This window comes from Filicampus tigris, chromosome 16 (assembly GCF_054856515.1).
Source record: "Filicampus tigris isolate MCC_2025a chromosome 16, RoL_Ftig_1.0, whole genome shotgun sequence".
NCBI lineage: Eukaryota > Metazoa > Chordata > Actinopteri > Syngnathiformes > Syngnathidae > Filicampus > Filicampus tigris.
In genome coordinates, this window is record NC_141232.1 from 2,836,693 (window position 1) to 2,858,751 (window position 22,059).

The 22,059-nt window shown below is 47.8% G+C and overlaps 3 protein-coding genes across 4 annotated transcripts in view; 1 reads left to right on the top strand and 2 right to left on the bottom strand.

The window, feature by feature from the left end:
- Nucleotides 1-8,641, bottom strand: part of cacng2a (calcium channel, voltage-dependent, gamma subunit 2a) — a 35,947-nt gene extending 27,306 nt beyond the window's left edge. The window contains exon 1 of the mRNA XM_086056259.1: nucleotides 7,290-8,641. Coding sequence (XP_085912385.1) covers nucleotides 7,290-7,515 — 226 coding nt within the window. The 5' untranslated portion in view covers nucleotides 7,516-8,641. The remainder of the gene's footprint in view (nucleotides 1-7,289) is intronic.
- Nucleotides 8,642-10,241: 1,600 nt separating this feature from the next.
- On the top strand, nucleotides 10,242-14,003 carry apol (apolipoprotein L). The gene is made up of 4 exons (XM_086056257.1): nucleotides 10,242-11,094; nucleotides 11,674-12,219; nucleotides 12,754-12,876; nucleotides 12,948-14,003. Exons 1-4 carry the CDS (start codon nucleotides 11,081-11,083, stop codon nucleotides 13,888-13,890), a joined length of 1,626 nt encoding a protein of 541 aa, XP_085912383.1. The 5' UTR covers nucleotides 10,242-11,080; the 3' UTR covers nucleotides 13,891-14,003.
- A 542-nt stretch (nucleotides 14,004-14,545) lies between these two features.
- eif3d (eukaryotic translation initiation factor 3, subunit D) lies at nucleotides 14,546-20,780 on the bottom strand. 2 transcript variants are annotated; one of them, XM_086056518.1, is made up of 16 exons: nucleotides 20,642-20,780; nucleotides 19,585-19,710; nucleotides 19,459-19,504; nucleotides 18,903-19,039; nucleotides 18,740-18,825; nucleotides 18,565-18,637; nucleotides 17,673-17,788; nucleotides 17,417-17,549; nucleotides 16,639-16,786; nucleotides 16,439-16,569; nucleotides 16,268-16,353; nucleotides 15,951-16,080; nucleotides 15,736-15,878; nucleotides 15,375-15,567; nucleotides 14,749-14,842; nucleotides 14,546-14,667 (listed from the first exon to the last, which is right to left on the bottom strand). In XM_086056518.1, exons 2-16 carry the CDS (start codon nucleotides 19,705-19,707, stop codon nucleotides 14,654-14,656), a joined length of 1,653 nt encoding a protein of 550 aa, XP_085912644.1. In that variant the 5' UTR covers nucleotides 19,708-19,710; nucleotides 20,642-20,780; the 3' UTR covers nucleotides 14,546-14,653. The 2 variants fall into 2 exon arrangements, with proteins under 2 accessions (XP_085912644.1, XP_085912643.1); XM_086056517.1 differs by having other exon boundaries at nucleotides 17,673-17,794.
- Between the last annotated feature and the right edge of the window lie 1,279 nt (nucleotides 20,781-22,059).

The following is a 22,059-nucleotide window of genomic DNA, read 5'->3' on the forward strand; positions in this document are numbered from 1 at the left end:
GCAACAGACACCGCAAACAATAACGCCGTGTTAGCATTTGGGCTAACTATTAGCATGTTAGCTATTGAAGAAGACATTTCCACCCAAAGGAAGCAAAAAGTGATGCAAACGTCACTCTCTCTTTGGGTCCCGCCCTCTTGCCGGGTCATAGGTCAGTCAACTTTTTATTGGTCAGTGGACATGTCAATAATGCGATGCCGGCGCTACCTGTTAGTAGCGCCAAAGCTGGAAGATTGGCAGGTCACCTTGGCCTCCGCATTCTGTCAAAAGTGTTTTCCCGTCAGCGTAAAAAAGGCGGCTTGGCGGTCGCGCCCGCGTGCGTGCGTGCGTGTCGCGTCGCTTTCAAGCTGACACAGCGTGACTCCAACACACTGAAGGTGTCTTTGCCGCACGCTCGTTGTGAATTAAACATGAGAGATCTAACGACTAAGCGAGGCCTGGCGGCCGCCGGGTCGGCCGGCCTTTCAAAGCCACGACCGGCAGACCACCTGTGTAACACACACACACACACACGCGCGCACGACCCCCCCCCCCCTACAGCCGTCCAATCAGCAGCATAAGTCACTTTGAGCCAGAATTCAATTAAAAAGTAATGTAAATGTAAATGAGGAAGAGTTAAAGAGGCGGAGAGGACAAAATGGCGTCCTTTCACACACGGCGGACACTTGATTAGGTACACTATCCGATCACATCCTGATTATGCCTTAATCAATATTAAGAATGCTTCATGGATATTTTCTTTCCCTTTTTTTTTTAAAAATCTTTTTGGAGTTGTTCATAAAAGCACACCTTGGCATCTGTTGTCAGGAAAGTTTGTCCGTCCGCCGGTGCCCGCAAGGAGCCGCGACGCTTTCAGAAAAGCAAAACGCTCACTTCGGCTAATGAAGATTCTGATCGTGCGAGAAACGCGGAGCGCCGCTTTTGCCTCGGCTCACACTTTTCCTTATCTTTGAGAGAGCCCTCAAAGTGAAGTTTGAAAAGATTCCGCCGGAGTGCGCGCTTGTTCCTGAAAAGTGCCGAGCTCAGCACAGGCGCAGGCGCGTCTGATAAGCTCATTGGCCGAGATAACAAAAGTCTTTGCACAAAGACGGCCGCGGCCGCCGCGAGTGACCAAACGCGCTACGCCGGCGACGGTTTCGACGTTCAAACTCCCGGCGTGCACTTCCCGCCCTCCCATTGGCCGCCGCCCAACGGAGGAGGTGCCGCGTTGTCCGGCGAACGGGCCGGCGACTTTGCGGACTCGCTCAGAGGGTATCTCACTTTTCTTTTTTCTTTCCCCATTTAAAAAAAAGCGCAGATAAGAGTCACGCCGTCAAAGTCACCTTCTTCGCCGAGGCGCAAAAAAAAAAAAACTGCAGCCAGAGCCCAAAGAGGGCGACTCCAAAAAGTTGACGCTGCGGCTTCACCGCTGTGGATTACGAGTCGGTGACATTGACTTGTGCGCAGGAGGGCTCTTTTTACGCTTTCGCATGACGGAGAGTCAAATATCGGCAGATAAAACCATCACAATATAGGTGAATTAGCATTAGCAATTAGCAAGCGATACTCCGCCGAGCCCCGGCTACACGCTTTTGGTACCCAACAACAGGGCACTGAAAACCCGAAATAACTTTTGACAATGGGAACGCCCAAAAAGAACCGGCGTGAGTCACACTTGCGTTCTCCGACACCCATATCACTCACCAAGTCAGGCCCCGCCTTTTAAAGCCACACACTTTCAAAGTCACGGATACTACAGCGAGGGACATGACGTAAACTAATACCTGCACATCACATATTGTATTGATATTTTCCCTTTGATAACACAAAAGCTCATTTTATACGATCACTCAACTCATTGATGGGATAATCGGTAGCATAACCGATCCCAAAAAATGCTTTGATACGACGTTTGGTTGTCAGAATCCAAAACGCGCTCGAGGTACCTTCCGTTTGTGGCTATTGATCGCCGCTGTAGCGGCAGCAGGAGAGGTGGTGTGAGCGAGGGTCAAAGAGTTGCCTGCGCGCGTGTGTGTGTGTGTGCGTGCGTGTGCGCGCGTGTGTTAGTGGGGACACATCCAGTATTCAGTGTGGCGCTTCGCTGCGGCTCTTTTTTTTTTTTTTTTTTCCTTCTTCTTCTTGCTAATCTTTAATGTAGGAAGAAAACGCCGATGGTTGCAGTGTGGCTGCGTCAAAGCGCACCCCGACACCTACACCTCGAACCCCCCCCCCCTCCCCTCACCACTGTGGCAATTGTCAATTCAGCGAGTGTCCACATGTCATCTGCTCTTGCTGCTGCAGGGCCGAGCAGCAGCGATGCATGCTGGGAAACGGGGAAGGAGGGCTGCAAAGGAAAAACGGCGAAGAAAGGTGGTCATCATTGGGACTGACCTTTATGCTGCCGATTCCTCCCTGCCTCTCTTGACTCCTGCACGTATCCCAGCATCCCTTTGCATCTTGCCAGCCAACCGTTCATGACGTAACGTTGCATCCCCAAAGCAACGAAGTTTCCCCTAATCGCGTCATTATTGCTACCGATATGGATTAGAGTCGTCTATCATTCATCGCACGGGTTTTCGATCGTATGCGTTAAACTAAAGACGGCAAAAGTAGCGACCGAAAGCATAATACTCATGCCAAATATGCTACTTTTTGTCTACTGGGGGTAGCCGACATTGTAGTATCTGTGACATTGGATGTGTGCGGCCCGGTGAGTGATGTGGGAGCCGGCGACTGCAAGCGTGGTCGTCTGTTATGAGTTCAGCAGAGTCCACGGCCAACCGTTTTGGCTGTAGGAGCTAGCGTCCACGTGACACTTTTTAAGTCTTTATTTGGTTATTTTGTTTTCTTCAAGGAGGCGAGTCAAAGTGCTCTGTCCTCCTGCGTGCCCTCACTACTCATGAATCTGCGAACTTGCAGTTACATGAGTCCGTATGAAAAAAAAAAAAAAAAAAATGATCGGCACAAAATCTGAGACCGTGAAAAGTGAACCGCGAGATGGCACAGCACACGCACACATGCTGTACACTACATACACTCATGCGCGCATTCTTGGACAAGTACGCGAAAGACTTGTGCCACCATAAGAATAAAAGACAAGAACACGCGCACACTGATGGACCACCCAAAATGTCCACACAAATGGAAAAGACAAGAACACACCCACACACACAGAGTCCATAAAGTTAATGAGCAGTGTGGTGTGTGTGTGCGCGTGACCTTGCGGCATGTGCCAGGTGAGTGAAGGCGCGCGCTGCCACTTCCTAAAAAGGTGCCGTCTCGCTCGACTAACGACCAATTAGAAATTACGCGGTCACAGTGACCCATTTGAGCAATAAAGCCAGGAAAGGGGACTTTTCTGACTTTTTGTGATGATGTCATCACCCGGCAATTGTGGCAAGAAAACAAAGAAATGTTGGAGGAGAGGGCCATCGACAATGGACGCGCTCAAAGTGGACGAAAGTTTTGGGACGCCCGCAGGAAGCCAAAAAGTGAAGAAAATGTCGACAAGTTGATCAGGGCGCCGAAGAGAAAATTTGAGAATAAAAAGCAAGAGAAATGAGGGGAAAATGCGGTGGAATTTGGACAAAAGTGAAGAAAATGAAGACTGAACAAAAGTATTGGGACAAATGTCACAAATTCAAGAGTTTGGGACAAAGTTATTGGGCCGTCTACGGGACGTTTCAGCTGCAAGAAAATGTGGACTTTGAACAAAAATATTCGGACACCAACGGAAACGAAGGTTTGGAGAGGGATGTCGCAATACTTTCGCGCGTATATGTGGCTGCTTGTGATGACGATGACGACGATGATGATGATGATGATGTAACCCCAATGACACATGAGCGGGGCGCACACGCTGACTCCACACAAGCGGCAGGCGGGAGAGAACAGCAACACCACATTCAAATGCGCGCGCACACACACACGCACGCGCGCGCACGCACACGCGGTCATTTCCAGGTGAAAAATGTTCCCTGTTGCCGCCTCACGCTGCTGTTGCTGCTGCGATCATGAGCGCCTCGTCGTCCTGGAAAGCGATCTGAGCGAGCCGCGCTGCTCCTCATTAAAAATGTATCCTCTCTCCCAGCACCACTACGCTGGCATGGCGTGCCCACACACACACGCACGCACACGCACACACACACACACACACACACACGCACACACACCACACACGCAGGGAGGGAGTTAAGAGGCACACTGGGCTGGAAATGACATCATCTTCCTCGTAACACCTTCCCCTCGCGTACGAATTCCCGGATTGGCCCAGATTCCGTCTCACGCCGGAGCGCCGGTCTTTTCCCGGAATCGCGCGACTTCCCATCTGAATGCCGTTTATGATACGCCGTCACTCCGAACAGAGAAATGACGCGGATTGGCTCGCTGATTGCTAGCCGGCTAATCGCAAAAATGCCAAGTAGGAGCTCGCGAAAGTAGCATTTCGATTGCGTAATTCGGAACTTTTAAACTTTAACTTCAATTTGAAGACAGGTGGCAGCAACACATGCAGATGGGGCGAAAAGACTCTCATATATTCTTTATCCTCTGCAAAGAACGACTTGCTGAGCAGTTGTGATCGTTGTCATTATGCGCAAACTGTTTCATGTTTTACATTGTAATTATCACTGTATGTTTTTATAAAGTATAATGCTGCATAATAGTGTACTATAATATGTATTTTTCTATTGAAATAATCATTTCACATTTTGGGGGCGGGGTGTTGTAACAGATTAATAGCATGGGGAAAGATGATTTCAGACACAAGGGTTTCTAGTCGCAAGCATGGCCACGGGACTAATTCAACATGTAAAATGTTAGATTATTTCTTCCTTTTTTTTAATGCACCAGAAGCGATGCAGCGAAGACCCTTCATAATTTCCACTAACAACCCAAGCTAAACTATGCTCCTTTCCAACCTACAAAGCTTGTTTCTCAGACGAGATCACGTCAACATACTTGCAATAAGTGGATGTGGAAAGTTGATTCAGAAAGTGGTGCGTGCGTTGTTTTTCCAATTGGTGTGCTTTCACAAGGCTCTGTCGCGTGTTTGTGGTGCAGCGACGACTGCTTTTGTGAGCAAACGTTGGCGTGCTGATCAAAGGCGGAGCGCTCGAGTGTCCTGAAGGGTCTCTTCTCCGGCGCGATGCCGCTCTGTGATTACACACACAACTCAACGCTCGCCGCGATGGACGCGTAATTACCGGCGAGCTCGTCTCCGATTGCAACTCGCCGGCGCTCAGCCAGGCAAGCGGAAATAACCGAGATGCTTTGCGGTGAGAGGGAAAGCCTTCGCCCAAGTCATGATCAAAACTTATTGGGCTGTTTATATTGCCCATGTTCAAGGATGAAAAGGTTGCGAGCAACCGGCCGGACAAATTCTCAAGAGGAGTTTGTATTTGAGGACCGGTGGAAAAAATGCCCCCACCTCCCCATCGCCAAAAATGTCTGATTCAAACCAATGTGGCAGACTTTTTCAGACTTTTTGTGGGTCTACTCATGTTTGACGCAACAAAAACTGGCATCAAGGGCTGGATTTAAAAAAAATAATAAAAAATAAGATTCCGCCTCTGCCCAACACTCTTAGCACCTAGCGAGGGAAGGGAGCGCCCCACCCCGGCGCAGGCACAGCGCAAGCCATCGGGGGACAGGAGGAGGGTGGTCGGGTGGAATTGGGGGGGGGGGGGGTCGAGGTGTAACAGATGGAGGCGAGAGTGAGGTCGACTCATTCGCTAACTCCGAGAGGATGAAGGTGATACGCTTCCAGCTGGCTCAAAACTCTTTGTGCTGGACTGTCAAACAGCTTAGCCTAGCTTAGCTTAGCTGATTTTAGCATCAACATGAACTAACACGCAATATCATATCACAACAATCATAGCATTTAGCCATCCAAAGATCCCCAGACGTGTGAGATACATCCAAGAAGATCAACCTTGGATAAAAATGTCCGTCTTATAGTTCATGGACCGCTAAAACGTACGAGCACAGCAAGCCATAATCGCTATGCTAGTCACTACACAATTCTACTTGCTACACTAGTGGTTTCATTGTCACTATGCTAACCGCTGTGTTCGTCCCTAGTGGCTATGCTAGATGGATGCTATGCGATTCACGGCGGTAGCTGCTAGGCTAGTGGCTAGTCGCTGCGGGTCTGCGGCCGGCGGCGTTTTGCTGCGCGCTCGTACAAGCAGCATTGTGTCCCTATTGATTTGTTCTGTGCACACAACAACACAACTGGTGGGAATCAAAAATGCAGCCTCAGGCCATAGGACTACAGCACTCGCACTTCTCAGAAAAAGTCAGTCAAGAACAGGATTGATTTTGACTGGAGTCCAACACAAGGAGGGTCATCTTTTGGCTCCCCAACTAAATTTCAACGACAGTCACTTCGGTCCAAAGCACAAAGGTGCCCCGGATCCTAGTTGCTGCAGTCCAAGTGTGCTACGTAGCCCGATTTCCCACCTGCAAAGTTCTCAAAAGATCTGAAAATGTTAGAGGTCCTTCGGCAAGACCAAATGTGAACTAGAGTGGGTGGATTGCATTTTGATCATTTTTTAAGCGAGAAGGAGAAAAGACGCAATACTGGTCTAAATTGAGGTTACGTTTCAATTTGGACATATTGGAAGCCGTCCTTTATGACATTCAGCACATTTCCTGATTCAACACTGGGCCGACTTCCATTTCCAAGATGGCGCTGCCCCTGCCCATAAAATTAGACTAAGTACAATGGACCCCCTGCATATTATTATTATTATTATTATCATTATTTACAGAAACCAGATTTTTTTGAAACCCAATCTGCCATTTAGGCCTACAGAATTTGAGTTGTTTTATTTAACGACCGGATCCCTCACTTATTTGCTTTTTTAAAACCCCTTTCAACTGTAGTGCTTTATCTTGAGTGCCAGCACATCTGCATATTTAAGTGAAAATTTTTATGAAATATTGATATATTTGACGGATATTTGGACTTAGACTGCTACTGCTCAAAATTTTTTTTTTTTCTTGCGGGCAACCGAGGTGCAAGTAGGAAACGGAAAAGCAATTCGATATCAAAGCAAAGCAAAGTCAGAAATGCCAACAACGGAAGAAAACCACGTGAATTATTGCAGCCGTGCCAAACTTTTCATCACTCCTGCACAATGGAGTTAGCCCACTTGAGTTCTCAGCAGCTCCTTGGGCTTGTCCTAAATGACGCCAAAAGTCCATTTCCCACCTAAAGTTCGGGGAAGTTGTTTCAACAACATTCCCCTCGCCGTAGTGGCGCTCGGGCCCTACTCGGGGTCACCCGAGCCGTGCCGGGGTCTTACCTTCCAGGCAGCAGGTCCTCCAGAGCCCCGAGTGCGTCATGACCTCCTCGTTCTTCTTGCTGGTCTCGTTGTCGTTGCCGCTTTTGCTCCGGCAGACCCCTCGCGAGTAGAGCCAGTAGTCGGTGCCCACCGCGATGGTCATGAGGCTGAAGGCCGCGAAGGCGCCCACCGTGGTCAGCAGCATCTGCACTCCGCGGTCGAACAGGCCCATGTTTCCGCATTCCATGAAAGGGGGACCCCCTTTCCGCTTGATGTACAGGAAGTAAATATTTGACGGCGTGCGGGACCTCAGCCAGGCGGAAAACGAGGAGGACGGGGACGAGGGACGAGGACGAGGAGGAAGAAGAGGACGACGATGAGGCGCCAGGAGCCTTATGGTTGCGTTTGGATGAGGACCAGCCAGCAGAAAAGAAAAAAAAAAACACGACGAGCGGGACGAGGGAAAAATGGAAATCCTCTCCTTCTCTCTCTCTCTCTCTCTCTCTCTATCTCTCTCTCCCTCGCTCTCGCTCTCTCTCTCCTCTTTTTCGGCGTTTCTGGCAATGGAAAGAGAAGCAGTGCAGGCTGATCTTGTGCAGCCAACCTGTTTGTCCGCTTACACGCACGTCAAAGCCCGCCAATAAATCACCATTGAAATGCTGCACCTTGCAAGCCCTTGCAACGGACAAAAACAGCCCAATCGAAGCAAAAATGTATTCATGGCAAAAGGGTGTGGGGGGGGGGGTGCGGGGGCACCTTTGATTCGTTTCCCTTTTTACCCTAAAATTTCAAGTCCTCTCAGGCCCGAATTAAAAAATCAAAGCACGAATGCATTCATTGCATAGGACAAACAAGTAAAAAAATAATCGTGAAGAAAAACATATCTAATTTCAATCACACGATTTGCCTTTTTCCTAAAATTCTGGTCCTCCGTTTCCATATGGAGCCCTAGAGCCGGGTCGAGGCTTCTTTCCGCCGGGAGTGGGGGTCTGCCCTCACCGCGCGGGGATCCGGAGGCAGCGAGGGGGCGTCCGGCCAGCCAAGCCGACCATCAGTCGACATGCGGCGGGCGGGAGCAGGGCGGCGAGTCGGCCATACGAGCGCTGCTTCTCCTTGATCCCGCTCGGGCCGGATGATGCGAAAGGCCACCCAGGACGAGGCGCTTGGCGTCAAAAGCCTCCCGCTGCGTCGTGCTGGGATTGCGCATGCATGCCCTCCTCTTCTTCTTCTTCCTCCTCCTCCTCTCCTCCTCCTCCTCCTCTTCTTCTTGCTTGAAAGATGTCACGATGGAGAACACATGGAGGCTCGTCGGTGTGCAGCCTGAGCTCCTCCGCTGCTTTAAAGAGGCCCACGGTGGACGTGCGTGCGTGTGCGTGTGCGTGTGCGTGCGCGCGCGTGTGCGTGTGCGTGCGCGCGCGCTGCCACAGCAATGGTGACTTCCGCGAAGATGTTACGCCAACATTTTTAATTGGCTTTGCGCGAGCGGAGGGGGAGTCGGTCTCTTTCTCTATCGCTCCACTTCCCCCCTCCCACGGTCAAGATTGTGCATAATAATCTCAGATGATTTACAATTTACGATTTAGTTGCGAGTTCACGGAGTCTTCCGGGTTGGTGTCTTTGATTAGCCAATGGGAAGCGAAATGGGGGGAAAAGGAGAGCAAACAAATTTAGTCATGTTGGATGTGACTAAGTTAAAAAAAAGTGTTAACTGGAGAGGGGAAGAACTAATTATTCCGTTGACGCTAAAGGGACAGCGGTGTCTTTAGCTGGACTCTGGCGCCATCTAATGGACAAAGATGATCATTACAAGCACAAGAGGTTTGATTTTAGAATTCTGCTTTTATCTGTCTGGCTTGCTTGGTTTATATATTGGGTATGTTTTCATTTATATTGTTTATGTTTGTATTGTTTTGGTCATTGGATATTATGTTTGGAAGCAAAATGGACAAAACGACCCGTTATTTGATTTTCATTTTGAAATACAAACACCAAAATTGAAATACGGCTTAACTTTGAACCCAGATGCTGTGGCATGAGTGTGGGTATCCAAAGAACAGCGGACGGACAATGCTGACACCACAAAGGACCATCGCGGTTCAACTTTTAAGCAGTCCCTCTTCTAATACAAGTGACACCAGTGATTCTGAATGCCCCGGGCCCATTAAATTGACATGGCTGCTGTTTGGACATTAAAACATCAACATGTACTAGAAGCAATGCAGTCAAATAAAACACTGCGCAAAGAAGAAAACAGTCTATTAAGATGACATTAAAGCAATTCAATTCAATGAATACTCTAATTTAGGGGTCTTCCGTGTATTATATTTCCGATTTTGAAATTCAAATCTGAAAACAGCAAAGAATAATTTTAGGACGACCATGTATACTAAGGGTGTAGTAAGGCTTTTTTTTTTTGTGAAAAAAAACCCCAACCATGTATAGTCAGGCGTTTTTTTTTTGGGGGGGGGGGGACGACCATCTATACTAAGGGTATAGTAAGTCGTTTTTTTGTGAAAAAAAAACCGACTATGTAATTTGGTGGCGATTGGTCGTAGTTTCTTCTCGTTAATCTTTTTCACGCACACACTGGTAAATTTGGTTTGGAAGTGGGTGGTGGTTTTGGGGGTGTAGGTGGGTTGGATGAGCTGTGGTGTATTTTCCCGATTACACGTAATACTTTGGGGGGGGGGGCCCTTGGAAACTCTTTCCATTTTTCTCCCCAATAGTACTAAGTTATTATTATGAAATTTGACGTCATCATGTTTCGTTGTGTGTTGCAGGTGAAGACTACATACCTGTCGGACCAGGAGCGACTCACCGACTCCCCCCAACCAACGAGACGAGACGCTTCTCAACCTCCCAGCAGAGTTGCCTTTATCGCATCCAGTGTGCTTGCACGCCGCCTTTTACGTGAATACACTGCAAGAAAAAATGTAAACGCGAACCATCGTTTTGGCAACGCTCCCGTTGTGCTGACAAGCTTTGAAAAGTGCTTCCACTGTGGACGGAAAGTGCTTGATAAAGTGACGTAAAGACAACATGTGAATACACGCACATTTGATTAGCAGCAGATGTTGGTTTTGTTTCCATGGAAACGAGCCACCGAGTTTCTGGGTAAAAAGAGGACGATAAAAAAAAGATTCAACATGACCACGATGGGTGGGGAAACAGATACAGGAACCCACAAAGAGGACATGAATGATATTTTACATTCATAGGTCACGCATGGTCTGCTGTTTTTTTTTTGTGGTGTCGGAGTGCTGCATTAGCGGACACCTGAAGAACATCGACGTAAAGTTAAACAACGGAAAGATGAACAGAGTGCCAGCAGACATACAGACAACGGGTAAAAAACAAAAGAAAATGTTAAATTAAACTCAAAGTACAGAAAATACGTGAAAAATATCACGAGAAATATGAGGACATGGAAAGAGCACACAAAAGGAAAAACCAACGTAAAGAAACATTAAATCGGAGAACAAGAAAAAGCATATCAACAGAGGGATGAAGAATATCAACAATGAACAAAAAAAAAAATAGACAAACAGTAAGAAAAGAGATCAAAATGAACAAACATCGACAATTAAGAAAACCAACAAACAGTTGAATGGTGAAGAGCATCAACAAAAAGAACACCTGCTTGTTGACAATCTTGAAACATTTTTGGGTGCAAGCGAAGGCAGCGTGATGAGGGAAAGCGACCGTTGCGAGTGGGCGTGGCATCAAACAGGAGCTGCAGGTTTTGCTCAAACTAACGTGAGCAGAAGATCCGGAGACGTTTACACACTTTGGATCAACTTCATAACAGGAACATGCACGAGTCCAGGTAAAATCTCTTGTTAACCCGCTGTGAACAAGGCTGAAAACTATAAGACGTTTTGTACTGTATGTCTTGCGACATTTGGCACTTCCGCACATTTAACCTAATAATGATTAGTACAGCCAGGATAAGAAAGCATGAGGATGCGGTGCGTTTCCTTGCGGTACTCCCTTGAAAAGAAGGAATCTTAATATTAACATTTTCTTCTGTTCACTGGCTCCTGCTGTTTCTGATATTGGTCAACATCTCTAATGCAGAGTGATGCCCTGCATGGAGCCTTGGTACTTCTTTAAAGGAGCATACTTTTGAAGTAAGGATATGAAAAGATCCGGTCCATATCCCTGCGGTACTGCTCTGAAAGACTTGAACAGTAATGATAGATTATTTTTTTTCCCACTGAGCAAACAGTTAAAGTTCATATTTTTGTCCAACGGTGTCTTGGAAAAGGTCACAGTCCTCCATATTTGGTAGGGTGCCTCATCTTCAAAGGCGATGACTTGAGGATCGAGGACAGAGCCCTGTGGTACTCCCCTGAAGAGCGGGACATTCAACCTTTCCACTTTAAAAGTTGTCATTTTTGTCCAGGGATGCCTTGAGGGAGGTCTTGATCAGCTACACCTCGGCAACTCTGCTCGACATGTCTACGGTGAGTCGCTTCTGTAAAGCTATGCCCGAGTGGCAGCAGCAACGCGAGAACGAGATCGACGCCATAAGTGACATCGGCGACCGAGCGGAATTGAAGCTGGGCAAGAACATTCTGGTGTACATGAAGAAAAAAATGGCTCCGGAGAACAGTCGATCCGCGCTGGAGGCGGCGCTGACATCGGTGCTGAAGGACGTATGGCTCGGCTTGGAGGGACTGGACGTCTTCGTGGAAGCGCTGGAGAGGCTGGCCACCACGTCCTTGCTCGTTTTCCGGGGCGAGCTGGTGAAACTTCCGCAGGGGGTGGGCTGCTGGGACGTGGCGATCGCCGTGGCCGCGGCACGCCGGGCCTGCCCCCTCGCCGCGGAGTTGAAGCAAGATGCAAAAGTCGTCTTCTTGCCCAGGCTGGACAACGCAGCCGTGCTAGCGTACCTTCTGGACAAATACGTGCAGACCGCACAACAGATGTGCCTCGTGATGGACAAAAGGTAAACCACACAAACGGGGCAACAAAATCACCCCCAAAATCCCTAGTTTAGGTGTTCATTTCGGGCACTCATGGTTCCAGCTTCCCGCTATCCCCTTAAAGCGGAAGTCAACGAAAACGTATTTTTTTTCAAGAGTATGTTCCCAGCGGGTCCACGAGTTGAAACACGGCATTCTGATTAATATTGCATTTGTGGAATAAGTGTTAATCCACTTGTTTTTCGCCATCTCTGCGGGCGGCCATTTTGTCTTCTGACGACTGAAAATGACATCGCAGCCGCTCACCACGACCAATCGCGGCTGACCTTTTTTGCGCATCTGAGCCGCGATCGGTCGTTTTGAGCGGTTGTGATGTCATTAAAAGGCCACAGAAGACAAAATGGCCGCCCCTGGAGATGGCCAAAAACGAGGGGATTATGAAAAATATGGGTTGTCTATTGCAGCTCTAGCTTCTTTCCCACGATATCCTAATTGGTGAAGTTGCAATTGGACAACGTAATGCCCCACTTTGATGTGCACACATGCTCTCCTTCCAGTAAGTTCTGCCTCAACGTGCTCTCCAAAGCTGGGTTGGACGTCCATGTAGAGCTCCCAGACGAATTGTCTTCAGAGGACAGACAGAGGATGTTGCGTCACGTTCAAAAGTGCGACCAGATCAGGTGACCAAGGATTCAGAGCCACAATCGTTTTGACTCTTGCGACAGATGGAAATCATCCCGAACTCCTACAGGAATGACGCAGACTTCCGGCTGGTGTTCCTGCTACAGGAGGATGCGTGTCGCCGCTTCCTGGCCGAGTTCGGCCAGCGTCGGTCCAGGATGCTGGCGCTTCTGGACCAGCTGGACCAGGTCACAGAGGAGCTAGTCGGCAAGAACAAGGGGGTGAGGATCTCCAACGTGGCGAGCAGCTCCGTGGGTGTGGCCAGCGGTGCGCTGTCGATTGCCGGGCTGGCGCTCATGCCCGTCACAGCCGGCGCCTCGCTGGCTATTAGCATGACCGGACTGGGTCTCGGTCTCGCCAGTTGGGCCAATTGCGCAGTCACCTCCATCGTGGACTACAAACTGGAGCAGAAGTTGATGAAGAAGGTCGGCGAGGTGACTGAGAACTTCATTGAGGACGCGCAGCGTCTGGACGATATCGCCGGCCAGACTCGGCAACTGGACGCCGCCGTCGGTGAAGTTCTCTGCCAGGTGCCGGAGATTAGACGATCGGTGGCAGACGCCAACGCAACCGCGAAGACCCCGAAACGCAACAAGGAGGTGGCCGCCAGGGTGGGCAAGGTGGTGGCTGTGGGTGGGAAAGCGCTACGGAACGTCCACAAGGTCGTCGCGGACGCCCGCAACGTGGGCGGCGCGGCCCTCAGGGGCTCCGTGGCTGCGTCGCGCACGGCCAGAGCCGGGCTCATCCCGCTGAACGGAATCTTCATTGGCATCGATGTGGTTATCATTTGCGTGAACAGCGTCGCTCTAGCCAAAGGCTGCGAGACCCAAATGTCACACTTTCTCAGAGCCAGGAGTGCTCTGTGGCGGGCGGAGATGGAATCCTGGCAGAGGGTTTGTGACTCGGCGCAGCGGGGACTGGCAACTTTTGAGGGCAACCGGGCCGTCCTGGAGGTTCCGTTTTACCGTGACGGCAACCGGGACGAAAAGCTGCAACGTTGCATCGTTCAGTAGCAGCCGGAAACCATGCTCACTTTTTCGCTTTTGCTGGAGCGGACGATTGTAGCTGACGTATACAATCTGGAGTTTCTCCACAGTTCTTCTACCATTAAGTTTTTCAACCTGTGTGTAATGTTGCCTTTTTTCTTAGTCCAAGACGGATTTACATCAACAACTACAGCGGTGGTAGTTGGAATGGCTAAACTGTTGCACTTTAATGTTGGCAACAAATTGTAGTAACTTACATAAAGTTGACAAATTAGATTCTCTATAAATTAACCCAATTCAGAAATGTTAAAGTCCTATAGAGTTCCTGATCAAAAAATAAATAATTCTGAAACATTTCACTCAGTATACTGACCGTTTTTTTTTCTCCAGCTGAACTACAGGGGGGGAAAAATATAAGGACATTTTCATGCTCTTCTCATTTATTGAGATGCATCTGTAGTATTTAATTTTTCAAATTAAATTTAGCGTTCTGACTTGCTACTGGGTGCTTGTGCCGCATGTAGCAACTTTCCTGTCAGAGCACTTTGTTTGAATGTTTAAATATTGAAAAAAGAATGTTGACTTTTACACTTACGAGATGCTGTAACTGCACGTTTGACTTCCTCGTCACGCTGGTAAACCTGCAAACTGTCGGCCGACATTTGAAAATACAGTGGAGCAGTTTGGGCCAATTGGATTTTATTGATTGGGAAATTCAATGTGTGTATGTGTGTGTGTGTGTGTGTGTGTGTCAATTTGGCCGGTTGTTTTGGTCACCAGGCGCCATGTTTCAGTTCTCTTCATCTGGAATCATAGGAAAATATTTCCCGGTTAGTCTCCACGGCAACGGGTCAGCTCGTTAACTGAGTGTCTTCATGGTCTCACCTTCCTCCTCCTCGTCCTCTTCATCTTCCTCTTCATCCTCCTCTTCGTCAGAGCTGAAGGTTCCGTCGGGCAGGCTGTACACGCGGATGACTTGCTGCGGGGGCAAGTGGAGAGCCAATCAGAAGGCGGCTCTCGGTTGAACCCTTGTGTGTCATTCTCAGCCATTATTGTAAAGTGTGTATTCTTTTGGGTGGGGGTGGGGGGGGGGCGTATCATTCTGGTTGTCCGACAGCTAGTGGCATTATTAGAGTTGCGCATCTTCAGTGCAGTACCACTTTGTGCCACAACATGCCTGACAGCGCTGAGGTGTAATTAGGAGCAAGAACAGGCAAAGAAGTCGTGAATATACTGCATGCCAGTGTTATATGCCCCGTTTGTAAGTGTTGCTGCTCCATGTGTATGAATAGTAGCAGAAGATTGATAATTACCATAAGACCTATGCTAATTCTTGTTAGCCTGTCAATGGTGTTTTGTATTATGTGTTAGCATCAAGCTAGCAGACTGTAGTTAGATGATGATTTTTTTTGTGTGTTGTGTGTCTGTTGGGCATTAATCTTCAACTGGGAGTGACAGCCTGAAGCAGGCACTGCTGGCTAAAATCTTGGGGGGGTTTGGGGTCTGCTTACCTTGTTGGGGTCCTTGAGGATGAGGTACTTGCCCTCGTCCAGCTTGCGGCAGATGTCGATGACGCAGCGCAGGATGCCCCAAGCGTTCTCCATGCTCAGGTTGATCTGGCTGGCAAACTCGTTGGGCTTGAACTGCTGAGTGCCCAGAACCACGTGGCGGGCAGAATCCTTCACATGGTAGCGGGACACGTAGCTGCACGGACCACATTTTGACAAGTCGTCTTGAGAATAATAGCAACGTGTTACAAACGGCAAAAGGCTTCAAAGTCCTCATGACAGCTTCACCGCTGCACTGGCCGGGGGGTGGCCTTTTTTTCATTTCAACACACTGCCATGATTGCGAAGCCGAGCGCGAACTCACCCCAGCTTGAGGTACTCCGAGCCGGCCAGCATGGCGCAGCAGGTCCAGCGGGCCAACTTGTAGCTGTTGTTCTTCAGCTCGGTGGCCAGGACCGCACCGCGCTGAGAGTCCAGCTTCTGGCGCCAGTCTACGCCGTTACAATGCTGCCAGGAGAAGACACAAGCATCATGGCCACCAGACGCTCAACAAGGCCATTGTACACTCGCTCGTCTTACCCTGGAGTCCCACTCGTTGAGGGTCTTGATGTTGATGAAGGACACTTCCCCGTTGGCGCCCGTCATCACGCCGTCGTGCTCGCAGCGGACAATCAGGTCGATGTCTTCGCCCAGCTTCCAGTGGCGGTACCTGGCGGCGCAGGTGAAGTGGGAGAAATGACCAGGATACTAAAAACAAGAGAGTCAACTGACAAAAAACACAGACGCATCTCGAAAAAACATTTTGAATACAAAAAAAAAATTGATCAAACCAGCAATCAGCAATTTGTCCGTAAAGGGACATGACACAAAAACAAAACAAACATTTTTGAGCTCACCTGTAAGCAACAGACGCCACCTCACTCTTGTCCATGTCCTCCTCCACAAAGGGGTTGCTGGCGGGGAACTTGTAGCGTTCGCCGCCCTCGAGTCAAAGCAAATCCGTTTTAAAAAGGTTGTCCTGGCGGACACGACGAGCGCCGGCGAAGGCGTCACGCTGGCGCTCTCACCATGCGCAAGCACTGCTGGCTGAAGTTGTGGTTGATGTAGGTGGCCTCCATGGCCAGGTTCCGCGGCGAGTTGAACGAGTTGCCCTCGTCCTGCGGCGGCTCGTTGGCCGTCTCGCTCACAGTCAGCAGATCTTAGGAGGAGGCGGCGCGCGCGTGTCAAGGCGCGCGGACGACGGCGAAGGCGGCGATGAGACACTCACCAAAGTCGGAGTTGTCGCGCTTGTCGAAGAACAGCTTGTTGCCCACCCGCTGCACGATGATGTCCCAGGAGTTGACCGAGCGCGTGCAGCACATCAGGGTGGCCAAGATGGCGTCCGTGGCGAACACATTGCCTTGGGTCTTGGCCAGCTGGACGAGCGGACACGGGCAAAAACATGAGCCCGGCAATTTCCCTTCCCTGACTCAAGTCACATTTCGACAGCGTTACAAAGAGAACCGCAACATCGTCAAGTATCACAAAAAGAAAGCCGTCGGCAACATTCCTCGAAGCGCAAGTGAATTAAACGAAGTTGGGCCCAAACCAGCCCGGCTGGACAGAAAACTAGTCGGGTCTGGATCACATATACCTCCACGGCTTTCAGACGTAGCCACAGCATCATCTGATCAACATTATATTCATTTCAACAACATTTCTAAGGATCAACAAGTACAAAATGGCCGAATCACTTCAACAAGTAAGTCAATGTTTTACATTTTAAAGGCCACTTTGATAAGCCCTCTCCTTCACTAAATATGACCACCAAAAGTGGGTGAACATTTTCGGGCATTTGGCATTACTTTAATATGATTTCAAATGTATGAAGACATTTTTGCAATCCATCTTTTAACAGTACTTGAATGTGTGAAGTGTGGATTTAAGATCAATTTGAATTCACTCTGAAATATCGAACGCAAAACGTCTGGAGTAACGGCGGACACCAAAGCACAGCAAAAAAAAAAAAAAAAAAAAAATGTGCGTCAGGACGCGTGTGACCGCACCTTGCGGATGACGGGGTCGTCGGTGGTGGTGACGGTGTGGAAGATCCGCTTGATGCTCTTCAGCTGCTTCTCGTTGCGCGTGGTGATGCGGTCGAAGGCTTTGTCGTAGTACTCCAAGGCGCCGCAGCACTCGCTGCGGAGGATGCGAGCGGCGTGAAGCGGAGAGGCGCGGCGTGCGGGGCGCAGCGTGCGGGGTGCAGCGTGCGGGGCGCAGCGTGCGGGGCGCAGCGTGCGGGGCGGGCGGCGGCGCGCTTACATGTCCACGGGGTCGGCCACCTCCATGTATCGCATCTTCATGAGTCTCGGGAAGTCCATCTCCTCCTTCACCTCCCAGTCGCTGCGCACCTCCACTGAAGAGTCTCGTGGCTTCAGCTGAGCCTTGGCAAACAAACAAACAAAGGAGGGAAAAAAACCCACAGTGGATTTACTTCATGGATCGAGTTTAATCTAAAAACTTCAATACAGCGCTGCTGGAAGAGACGAAAAGAATATTTCAGCTCATTTGTCTCAAAAGCGGCTGTATTTCTACATATTTATTTTTGGTTTGCTGTACACACATTTGTTTTTATTATTTTCATCTAAAATTTTTAGTTTAATGTATTTAAAAAAAAAAAACAAGTGAAAGTACCGTCCACAGGTATATATCTGATATAATTAATAACCTTAAGTATTTCTTTAAAAAAAACTGTTGTAAATCATAAGTTCAATTTATTAAAAACGTATTCAAGAAAAAAAAACTATGAATTTCTTGAACAAAATTTAAAAAAACATCTAAAATGTCAAGTAAACTGTTTATACATTGAAAATTACAAGTCAAAAAGTTAAAAAAAAACAGCTTAAAAATCAAAAATATTTTACAAAACTTATGAAAAACCTAGTCTTTGACAAAAACTATTTAAAACAATCTAAAATATTTTACAAAATCTATCCAAAACCTACAGTTAAGTCTGTAAAATATTCCTTTAATAAATGTATTCAAAAAGCAAAAGTAATCAAAGCATTTATTAAGTTCTGCACAAACAAAAAAATATCTACAAACTATATTAAAAAAAAAAAAAGTCTTTATGAGGGTGAAACAAGGTGCAACGCAAGGTTGGCGACTGCATGCTGTGCCATCAAAAAGTGAAACGTGAAAGAAGTGGGCGCACCTGAGACTTCTGGTCCCACTTCTGCCGAACGCCAAACTGCTTCTGGAACTTCTTCTGCAGGCGCATTCGATCCCTGCAAAGCGGAAGGAAGGAATGAATACACGCCACTGAGCGGCTGCAGTTTTTTTTTTTTTTTTTTTTTTTAGGTTAATTTGACGACTCATCCTCATCTGACCTCTCCTTTTGCTTGGCGCTCTTGGGCAGCGTCTGCATGTTGAACTGCGTCAGGTTCCTGCGGTCCTTGTCCCTGCGCAAGTTCCTCTGCCGGTGCAGAACGCGAGATTCAGTCGGCTGACGCGGTCTGCGTTCTCTCGCTACGAGCGTTGCGGCGTTGTTACCTGAGCGAACCTCATGCGGTTCCTCTGGTAGGCCGTCTTCTGCATCTTGGCCGTGTCCACCAGCTGGAAGCTCGTCTCGTCCTCCTCGTGGAAGTACGCGTACTGACTGCCGCCTCCGAACTGGGACGAGTACTTGTCTGTGCGCGGAAAACGTTTGGACACCCAACGGTTGTTCAGTGGACTTTCTCTCAGCCAGCACAAAAACAATTGCACTGAAAGTACCCATCATGCTTTCAGTATTGTTCAGCCATATTTAGAGCTGTTAATCATTTTTGTTTGGGTAGTTAACGGTTTTCTGTTTGTTCAGAGGAGTCTTAGCCAGAATTGACCATCTTCCTTTCTTATTCGCTTGTCGTCAAAGTGTAGCGTTTAGCGTGTTAGACCGTTTTATAGTGGTTGTTTCAGTGTAATGCTTGCGCTACAAAATGAGATCTGCATTGTTTAAATGCTCCCTTCATCGATCAGAAAATGTTGTTTCTACCTCATGAATATGAAAGTGTTTTTTGTTTGACTTCATCTTCTCTAATTTTGAGGTTTCCAACTCCAAGTCACTCACTGGTGTATCTTTTGTCCTGGTAAGTCGCTCCGGTCCAGTCGGCCACCTGACAACCGAAAGACGACAACATTGTGAGCGGGAGCAGCCGAAATGAGTGACAAATAGTCCGGTGCGACAGGAGCAGACCTTTCCCAGCCGGTCTCCTTTGCTGAAGGGCTGGTAAGGCATGTCCTTGAACTTCTCCGGTACGGCGCAGGGACCCCATCCCGACGGGTTGTCCTGGATCACAGGCGCGTTGAACTTGGCCATGACCTGCCGGTGGGATTTCAGGAGTTCAAACGTTCCACTTGGACAAGTCATGTGCGGCATTTCAACCGATTGAGCCGTGTTCCACAGGGTCTCAGGCTTTAATCAGCACTGTTGTCTCCAGCAGGGCACTCCCAAAAAGAGGCACTGCTCAGTTTGCGCAGTGGGCTAGTCATCACAGACCCTTCAACAGTTTTTCTTTTTAGTATTGCAAGACGATTTTGACATGATATGCAAGTGTTTTGGGATCATAGTTAGGAGTACATTTGAGGCGCTGAGATTAACAGTTGAATGTCATTTTTCTTGTTATTTTGCAGGAGAATGAGATGTTATGTCTACCACTAAAAGTTTTGTGCAATAGTGGTCTAGCGCCAAACATATCTGTGAAGTCTATCAACTTTTCATAAAGAACAATCTTGCAAACATACTTTATCTGTGACGTCAATCAACATTTCATAATGGACAATCTTCCTGTAAAATGACAAAATATGACTTCGCCTCTATTTTTCAGTGTTTTATTTGTAACTAATAATATAGACAAACATTTTGATGGGGCTTGCCATTAAAAAAATATACAATTAGTTGTCTGAAGAATCATAAATGAACTTTTCGTTCAGTCCACAGGCTAGCTTTATTTTGGTGATAATCTACCATGTTAATTGAGTTTTTTAAGTGACGGATAAGAGTCAAAAGTTACATTACGCAACAAATGTTCAAAAGTTAATAGAGAGAAGAGCAAGCCGCCACCGTGTGCTAATGGTGCTAACGCTTACAAGGCCTGTCATCACACTAGGTAGCCGCGCTAGCTGCCTCAGCTAAGCTAATCAGCTAACAAACGAGTTACACCGCAACAACTTTAGCTTAGTTCTCATGAACTACACGCGTAGGGGGGGGGGAATACTTTTGCTCGTCTTTACACGCGTCGTGGTGTTCTTACCGTATCCGACGTGACACGCTAAAATGCCTTAAACGGGACCGGTGATCTTCCGAGAAAAAAATCCCGGACAGGGTGCCGGCGTGAAAGGAAGTGGCTTACTGCCGTGAAGCGAATTTTTGCCGATGTCGTAAAGTGTCGCAATCGATGTGGGCATTTCGAAGACATAACCGCTAACTACTGTACTGTACTGTATTTCCTTTAGGATCATTTGGCCATGTTTGAGACTGATGTTGATAAAGTTTGACATATTTGCAAGATAGTTAACTAAGAACGTAACTTTAAATGACGGTACATTTAGAACAATTATGACGTGTGGTGCAGTTTCACGCTTCGAACATCAGGGGGCACTAAATCCTTATTTTTCCACATTACAAAACTACAACAACGTATTTGAACAATGACATGCGCTTTTTCGCTGCATGTTGTTGACGTTGCTGCATGCATATATTTAAGTAATAAGAACAAATAACGAGTCCACATATCAACTTGAACATTCAATTGTTTATTTGTGAAAAAGTCTTCAAACCCTCACAGCGTTGAAACTGTACAATCAATAATTTAAAAAAAGAAAATGTTTCAGCTTATTCCTCAGACACACACACACACACACATTCACACCACAGACTCAGCAGCGTTCAGCCCCCAAAATAGTGTTTAGATGTGTTTTTAAATCCATTTTACAACACTGCTCCTTTACACAAAGCCAATAGGCCAATCGGAGGACATCCTTTGAAGACGTCCTACCGTGCATCCTTTTCTCAAATCACTTGGAATCTCAGAAAAAGAGGTCGTGCATACACAAAAAGATGAAAAAAAAACAACAAACAAACACGTTTTTAGTCCATTAGTCAGCAACAACAACACATCTTTCTTTTCCTGCATATCATCAGAGAGGAAAACCTCTTCTGAAATTCTTGGCAACAACGCTGAGCCCAATTTGAGAAACTCAAGTGGCACGCAAACATTTGTTCCATTTGCTGCTCTAGTTTATCTTACATTTCATCCAGAGTCGGGAACTCTATCAGAAGGGATATAGAACAACACAAATGACTGAAAAAGTGGTTGTATTATGTCACAGGTAGAAGATAGAGTAGTACATGAATTATCTGCAGGTATGTTTTGCTCTCATTTTTGTGCATGTTGTCCCGTTCTCACAGCGCCACGGGTGGAAAAGCAGTAGCAAGGGCTGGCAGGAAGGAAGGAAACACATTCCCAACAACAGCAGTGTCGCTCCAAACATGAAAATCCACCACACGCACGGACACTTGTGCCAGGAACATTCTCAGTGCGGGATTACAGCCTCAGGCCGCTCCACCAAAGCCAGTATGTTGGGGGGTAAGAAAAAAAAAAAAAACGCAGATTTTTGCCAGATTTGTCCCAAAATCCATATTCCATGAACAAATGAAGAGCCTGCGGAT

What these genes read in the sequence shown, in the direction of transcription:
- eif3d (XM_086056517.1), bottom strand. Translation starts at nt 19,707, where the DNA reads ATGGCCAAGTTCAACGCGCCTGTGATCCAGGACAACCCGTCGGGATGG. An exon ending in AGCGCCAAGCAAAAGGAGAG is followed by an intron (nt 18,638 to 18,739) that starts GTCAGATGAGGA and finishes TCCGCTTTGCAG; the next exon opens with GGATCGAATGCGCCTGCAGA. An exon ending in ACGACCCCGTCATCCGCAAG is followed by an intron (nt 16,787 to 17,416) that starts GTGCGGTCACAC and finishes CCGCTCGTCCAG; the next exon opens with CTGGCCAAGACCCAAGGCAA.
- apol (XM_086056257.1), top strand. An exon ending in TGCCTCGTGATGGACAAAAG is followed by an intron (nt 12,220 to 12,753) that starts GTAAACCACACA and finishes CTCTCCTTCCAG; the next exon opens with TAAGTTCTGCCTCAACGTGC. An exon ending in CAAAAGTGCGACCAGATCAG is followed by an intron (nt 12,877 to 12,947) that starts GTGACCAAGGAT and finishes GAACTCCTACAG; the next exon opens with GAATGACGCAGACTTCCGGC.